The following is an 8,225-nucleotide window of genomic DNA, read 5'->3' as shown; positions in this document are numbered from 1 at the left end:
TATATATTATTATTATTAATGAAAGTCTCAACTATTTTCGATAAAGGCTAACTGGCAAAAGAAAGAATAACCCACAAAGTACATAAATGAACAACTGCATAAATGAAACAGTTTCCAACTGAAATGAAAATAAATGAAAAATAAAAACATTGAAAATAAAGACAAATAAATCGAATAATCATTAATTCGTTTAAACCAGCAAAACTAATCTGAATTAGATTTAAAGATTTCATAACACTACTATTAATGAAGTGGCCCAGGCACCGCTTGGATAAAACATTCATTTTAAAAAAAAAACATGTGGTGCGTGGCTTCACTGAAATACAACTAGGAGCAAGTCAAGCTTTTTTTTTACTAGAGTGTACAGTACAGACTATAGTGGTAAAGGCAGACATACTGGCATCTATTCTGTAACTTTTCTATTAAATGTGTATGTACTGTGTATTATTTTGTATATTGTTCAACATAAGATTCCATTAGGGAGCACTCTTTAACTTGTAAAGTTCCTACATTCATTCACAAGGACAAAGGAATGTGTTAGAACTGATATTTCCTAGAGAAAAGATACTGTTCAATTAACTGAACGGATTGTGAACTTTGTTTGGCAACATGGATATTATCATCATAGAATAATAAAATAACCAGTATACTTGAATCAAAACAAAAGCAAACAACATCAGAACCACAACAGTAACAGTCTACTGCTACTGTTGTATATAGCTACTGCTAGCAAGCAGTAGCTATATGCAAAAACATTTTTAAAAAAATAAAAAAGATACCAAATAGGTACCTGTGTCTCCGCCACTTGCTCCCATCTGAAGATTCTCGAGAGGCCGAGAAGGATCATGGGGTGGGCACATGCGTAGTAGAGATCTTCAGCGGGGAGAAGAAGAGAGACACAGTGTAAGTCAATGCACGCAGCCGGCAGCATGCATGCGGACAGACACTGTGGGAATCAGAAGATACAGCAGTCAGCGCTGGATCAGAGATCAGGGACTCCTGAAAACTATTGGAAAGAATGAGATGATCGGATCAAGTAAAGTGACATTTCAATTGAAAAGTGCAAGCAGCCAAATTTTACTGCTGACTTTTTTCCCTTAAAGGGGAACTAGACCCACCAATGTATTGGTCTCCTAAAACATTTAAGACATGCCAACTGTCAAGGATGCCAGTGTGCCTACTTAAACTCACATCCAAACTTTTAAGTCCTCAAATGGCTGGTGTCACAGCTGATCATGTGCAGCACCTTGGCATTTGTAATCCAAATAGAGGCTAAGATGGCACCTTTTTTGGCTGTAAAGAATAGGAGGTTGTAGTTCCGCTTTAAGAAATATGGATACCTGCAGTGGGGACAAAAATCTGTTACCTACTTTAAATTTGAAGTTAAGGAAAGTAAACCAATAGAAGCAGGTAAATGCATGATCCACATCTCATTATCAGTCTATCAGTTTGTGATAGGCAGCCTCCTTCAAATGTGAGATGAAAAAGGGGAGAGGGCATAGGGCTTGACTTCAGTTCTTTAAGTTGGTACCGTGTTTCCCCGAAAATCAGAAACTGTCTTATATTTTTTATACACACTAGGTCTTATTTTTGGGGTAGGTCTTATTTTTTTTAATGTACAACAATCCACACTTATTCATGTACAACAGTCTACTTGTATTCATGTACAAAAATATTAAAATAGTGATCAGGGCAATCAGGGGTGCCGTACCTTCCCAAGAGCAATATGGTAACCAATCGCTGGCCAGAATAAGCGAAGCACGCTTTCACTATTGATTCCTCACAGGCGGAGTGCAGTTGGTATCACTCCGTCTGTGAAAGGAGGCGGCGCTATAGAGGAAGCATCGGCTTATGCGGCTCAGCTCACTCCGCTGCCGCCTCGCTTCCTCTAACGCTGGCTTCATTGGCACCGCTGATTCTCTCCTGCCTCTTCAAGTTCCCCCTTATGCCACCACCGGCCCTGGGAATGGTCACAACTAGGTCTTATTTTCGAGGTAGGTATTTTAGCAATTTCCAATTATAGTACTAGGTCTCATTTTCGGGGAAACATGGTATTTACTTGATAAAAAAGCCCATGTTTTGGGGTTCTCGGGGGCCTTAAAGTGACATTAAAGGATAAATTCCCTCCCCCCCCAATGCTAGTGTAAGGACTTACCTTAAATGATGCCTCTTGATCTGATCTTCTTCTTTCCTGTAGTTTTGAGGAGTCCCTACAGCGCTGGTGTTGGTCTCCAATCCAGTGCTGACTCCTCTTTCTTAGCTTCTTGTCCCACGGTGTCTGTGCGGGTGCATGCTGCTGCATTGACTTACCTTGTGTCTCTCCTCGTCTCCTGGACGAAGATCTGAACTGCGCATGCGCCCGCCCCAAAATCCTTTGCGGCCGCCTGAGAATCTACAGATGTTCGGACGGGAGCGCACGGCGGAGTCACAGGTAAGTTTTAACCCTTTTATACGGTAGTTTTAAAAAAATGTTTTTGCATATATCTACTGCTTGCTATGCAAAAAAACACAAGGCTTTAATAACCATTTAAGAAGAAAAACAAACACACCTCTATTTGTATTTAACTATATCTGCATATTAATTGTATTCTTTATCAGATTCACCTCAATACTCTGCTTTCAAAATATAAATTGAAGCACCTGACATAATTTGGTAATTCTAATAGCAATATAGTCTTCTTGACATAAGTAATCATGAAAGAGTATATTAGAGTTCAGTAAGGTTTATTGAATGATTTAGCAAGCAAAGAAACTCCTGCTATGGAAAGTTTACTCTAAATTTATGCAAAATACAGTTCATATTTTAGGCAAATAAAGCAGCCCTAAATCTCAGAGTTTTCATTAACTATCATTGCTTTTGAAATGTTTTAACAGAATTAAAATCAAAGGATAAGGCAGCACTTACCTTGACAGCAGTAGTTGGCCTTTTAGGTGTAAATCAGCAGGACAGTCATCAGAGCGACAATTCCTTTCAAAGAATGTCTGGAAAAAAATAAAACATGGTACCTTAGTAACAGAAGCTCAAGTAACACTACAAATAAAGCAGGCCATACACTAGTAACATTTATTTTTTGGAATGTTCATTTGAATTACTGGTGGTTAGTGGGGTATAACTGACATTCGTTGTGGACCGCAGTGATGGGGAAAATTGAAGGATGGAAAATATTTCTTGTTTCGTATCTGAAAGAGCAAAATTTGAACACTGAAAGTGATTTTCATTCAGGAAAAAACATACATATTGTAATGCACATGTGCTAGGCATAAAAGAAACCTGTTTAATATGTCTGGGATTACATTCAAGTATTAAGTCTTTCAAACTAAATTAACTGACTCAATGATGGTAAGATCGAATGCTCTGACAAACCATTTCAAACACAAGTTCAAACAAAATCCCAACAATGTATGACCAGTTTAAGATTGAGTGAATGCTTATCAAGAAGTACTGACGCTTCGATAAATATTCAAAGTAGGTGCTGAACAGACTTAGAGCCCAAAACTTACCCCGCTGACTTCTATGTATGACTGACTTTTAAAAGTTGAATTTTACCATCTTCAATCCAGATTAATCAGCACTACTAACAGTCATTCCCACTGAACAAAATGTATTCAAACCTGAATGCAACTCAAACTGAGCTTCCCATTTCTAAAAAGCATGTTCCTCACCAATGGGTGCCACCTTTAACTTAGATGTAAGTAGGGACAATATTCCAAACAGATTCTTTAAATTCTGAAATAGACTTTTGCACTAACATTCAGTAAGAATGGGATGGATCATTAAGCTATTTGGAAACTGCACTGTGTACCAATTCCTACTCAATTTGTTTTCAGATTGAGCTCTCACTTGCAGCAATCAAATGAATTTACTTGTCCAGCTCATCTTCTTGGCACCTATTGTTGCTGAGTAAAGCTAATTTAGCAGATTTAAAAATTCTGCTGTACACAGACACATGATTGTCAAGCTGCCAGCTTCACTGAATATGAGATTGGCATGAGTCCATGCAGAATGTTCCTCAATGTGTTCTGTATGCCAGAAATGTGCCTGGGATCATTATTGTTAAACCTTAAACATATCTGTACAATTTTGGTTTTATGATATCCTCAAACCACAAGTGTAAAAGATTAATATCTGTGTGAATTATGTAAAAAAAATACAAAAATAATCATAATATATGGCTACTTCCTGATAATAGAATATAAAAAGGACTTTCATTTTATTGCCCTTTGTAGACCGTTCTGCTTGTTTTCTCCACATCCACATCATAGGCTAACTTTACTTGGGCAGCGCACCACTAGTTTAATTCAGTGCATCAATGTATGTGATATGAGGATTTATCAGCAGCAGCAAGTCAGTGTAAAGCAAACCTATACAAAGGCTATAAACTTTGATCATGTTTACTGTAAGTCTCCAAGGCTGATATAAACAATCTAAGCCATAATTACAGTTTGAAAAAACACATTTTTTATTTTAACATGTCAGTCCTTGCTAGAACTTAGTCTTTTTAAACAAAAGACTCCCATTACTTTCACCTGCACCCATTTATTTGATACACCTGGATACAAGGGACTCTTGACACTGATGTTGGCTGACTTGTAATATTTTGTTGGCAAGCCCTCTCATTGTCCCTCTGAGGAGTGCACTACCAATGCAGACCTTCCCAACATCTACAATCCAGAGAAACTCAAACCCGTAAAACACTTTTTTTTAAAAATAACACTGACAGGTAAGCTTTTTATGTAAGAAGAGATCATCTGTGAGTCTTTTCTCTCTTTAATGCTTCTCCCTGCCTGCCAGCTCTTCTCTTGCATGCACAGCTCAGTGTATAGTCTCAATAAACAAATAAGCACTTGTTCCTACTTCACACAGCATTTCCATACTTAACACTGCCCTATATGCCTCGATGCTCCCTATAACAGCTTCTCAGCTTCTACCCTTGACTGTCACGGACTGGACTCAGAGGTGAGACCTGGAATCAAGGTTGTGGATAGGTACACTTGCAGGGGCCCCTAGATCCACGGGTGCAAGCAATGTAAGCTGACAACTTCCAGAGCTGGAGATCTATCAGGGACAGGAGCTGGGGAGCTGAATAAGGTAAGTGGAAGTCAGCTTCAGCTCGAAGTTCAAGTACTAGGCAGAGTGCTGCAATGCTGAGTAGCGTGGGGTCCCCCAGAAAGTGGGGTCTAAGGACCAGACGGTCTTCCCCAGAGCTCCTGAAGGCGGAGATGGATTTTGCTGTGTGCTGACGTCAGGTCACGACATCCAGGTTCACCCAACTCAGCTAACAATGTTTGACAAGACCAGAGTTCCAGACAGGTTGCAGACACACATGACAGGCAAATCAAAGGTCAGGGACAGGCAGATGATTCGGACTTCTATAGACAATCCGAGGGATAGGGACAGACTGAAGACTGGGATTTTCAGGGACAAGCCAAAGGTCGGTACACATGTAAACTTCAAGGAATTCTGATTCAACAGCAAACAGGGGGCTCCGCATCTAGCTTAGGAAAGTGTTGCTCGGGCAGCGGGCCATGCGCTGCACTGGGTTAAAATAGAGTAGACAAGAGGGAGGATTCACAGGATTGGCCACAAGCTGACTGCACGGAGAAGCAATGTAAGAATCAGCAGACACCTAAAGCTGCCAGACTGGTGCAAGAGCAGGTTAGGTATAGAGCACATGTCTGGAGGACTAGAAACAACAGCATAGCCCTGCATGCCTGCAGAACCAGGGGTAAGAGGTCTGCACATACTTGTAGAACTACAAGTGACAGCTTAGCTGCAGCTGAACTGTGACAGAGTATCTTGCCACCAGTCACAAAGAAGATGGTTTCCTGCAGCTGTAGGAACTCCCATATAGAGCAGGCTGTGCTATGTTCACAAGCAAACTAGACCAGCAACAGGATCCATTTGTGGGTCTATCAATGAAGGCAGCAACACGGAACATACGTTAAAAAAATTATAATTCCTTTCAATCTCCCCTCAAGTTTTTTTTGCCATAATTATTACATTTATATAGTAAACCTATATATACTTATCTTAAACCTATATACATCATCAGAACAGGGTCTAGGATACACACCAGTATGAATCTACTTATCTAGCTCATCCTCTTGTATCTTTGCCCCCTCCCTTTGCTGTGCCAGGAAGGGGGCAAAGGGGGGGGGCGTGGCTTGGCTATGGAGGCGTAAGGAAGCACATTGCTTGAACTCTGCTATCACCTGTTACTTTTCATTTAACCACGGCATCCCAAAACCTTGTTTTTGATGTCTCAGAAGACCAAAACCCGCTCTAACGACGACAGAAGCTCCCAGACATCCTTACAGCGATTTCTCTCCACGCCTGCCGCCTCTACTCGCAGCTCCTCTAAGGGGCAAATGGCCCCCGAGATGCAAGGTACGGCTTCGCGGCCTACAACTCCTCCTCAACCCCGGGAATCCCCGGCCTTGCCGTCCGCCCCGGATCCCAGAGACCTCGAACTCCGTAGAGAGACCACCTCTACACACTGCTCCAGCCCCATCGAAGAGCCTCATCTCCCACTCACAATGACGCCGGCGCAATCTCCCTCGCTATCCACTAGCGAAATCTCCGCCATCTTGCTCTCCCTCCCCACGCGGCAGGACATGGCCGCCATGGTCTCGCAAATGGAGACCGCACTGAAGAGGGACATAGCCGGCATCCACGCATCCATCTCTCACCTGGAAACGTCTGTCACCGCCTTGTCCAACGACCAGGCGACTCTGGCCCGGCGGATTAATTGCCTGGAATCGGGTTCGGCCTCTTATGAATGGCGCCTCTCCGACCTACAGCTCCAGCAGGACGACCTCGAAAACAGGTCCCGGCGAAACAATATCAAGCTAAGCGGACTGCCGGAAGCCGCGACCACGTCCGGCCTTTGCCCCACTATGACCGCCATCCTCAACTCGATCCTGGACAAGGCCCCGGAGTCCCCATTGGAGATAGACCGTGTGCACCGCGTGGGGATCCCCAGACCGGACGGAGATATGCGGCCCAGGGACGTCCTATGCCGCGTGCATTTCTTTGCGGAGAAGGAAGCCATCATGCGCAAGGCCTGGCAGAAGGGCTCCGTCCCCTTTGACGGAGCAGATGTCTCTGTTCTACCAGATCTGTCCCGCCGCACCCTCCATATGCGGAGGATCCTTCAGCCTCTCCGCGCGGTGATACGTAGGGCCGGAGCCCTGTATACTTGGGGCTACCCTTTCAGTCTCAACGTCCGTCGGAACAACCGGACCTTCAATCTCCGCCACCCACTGCAACTGGCCGACTTATTCTCCTTCCTGGACTCCCAACCCGTTGATGTACCAGACTGGCTGAACCCCGACCTGGACTCCGAACCTCGCCCAGCACCCCAACGTAGACGACGCCGGAGCACCTCCCGAGGCAGGCCCAGACCGACCCGCCCTGCTCCGACCATCAATGAACCCTGACTTCCCGATGATTGACGGGCGTGGGATCGTCCCCCGTCCAACATCTCCCTGCAGTGGACTTCCAGATCGAATGTCAGCAGGTACCGGACAGCTACCCCCACACGCTCTTTGACCCCCCAGTCGTTACACCCGACACCCTCTAAATTGAGAGGTTTCCCATGTCTTGGATGCAGGCCGTCCCCCTCACAGTCTGAACCCACCCGCGTTAGCGTCTGGCCCTGTCCTGTACACCCCGATGCGGCCGCTCACCATCCTACCTTGGGCCCATTTCCAGGATGCATCCCACAACCCTGGCTCACCTGACTTAGGCCCCAAGGCCTACCTTACCCCCTCGTCACGCGCTGCATCGGGGGACTCGTTGAACCGTGCCTCCGGGGAACACGCGATTGCAAGACCGGAGTCGTTCCTACTTGTTACCCTTCAGAAGATGGCTGTTCCCTGCCCTGCGTGGGGACGACCTGGTTCTCCACTCGGATCCCCCTCTCCCTGGCTGTCGGCCCGGGACCCCCCTGGGATCCCTCAATGTTGTATCTTTTGAGTCGTTTTTTTGTTTTTTTTTGTTTATTTTATTTCACGTTGAAGGATGTCTGGGCTTTTGTAACTGCACTTTACTCTCATAATGTTGGGGTATCCTGTGACCGCCCACTGCAACTATGCTCCAAGACTTCACATCTAGAGCCACACCCTCATCTCTGCCTCGCTTGGCCACCTACCTAGATGCAAGATGCGGGTTCCCTTCCCCATCCCCACCCTTTCGCCCCCTCCCTTCCCATCCCTTCTCCCAC

General features: G+C 44.7%; 1 protein-coding gene across 1 annotated transcript in view; it reads right to left on the bottom strand.

Moving 5' to 3' along the window:
* LOC108800102 (integrin alpha-9-like) overlaps positions 1-8,225 on the bottom strand; it is a 119,240-nt gene that overhangs the window by 86,802 nt on the left and 24,213 nt on the right. The window contains exon 3 of the mRNA XM_018572044.1: positions 2,906-2,982. Within this exon, the coding sequence (XP_018427546.1) occupies positions 2,906-2,982 (77 nt within the window). The remainder of the gene's footprint in view (positions 1-2,905; positions 2,983-8,225) is intronic.

This window comes from Nanorana parkeri, unplaced genomic scaffold, assembly GCF_000935625.1.
Source record: "Nanorana parkeri isolate BGI_ZX_2015 unplaced genomic scaffold, ASM93562v1 scaffold1912, whole genome shotgun sequence".
In the NCBI taxonomy this organism is placed as follows: domain Eukaryota; kingdom Metazoa; phylum Chordata; class Amphibia; order Anura; family Dicroglossidae; genus Nanorana; species Nanorana parkeri.
The sequence above is the reverse complement of the archived record's forward strand: the minus strand, read 5'-3'. Positions and strand labels throughout refer to the sequence as shown.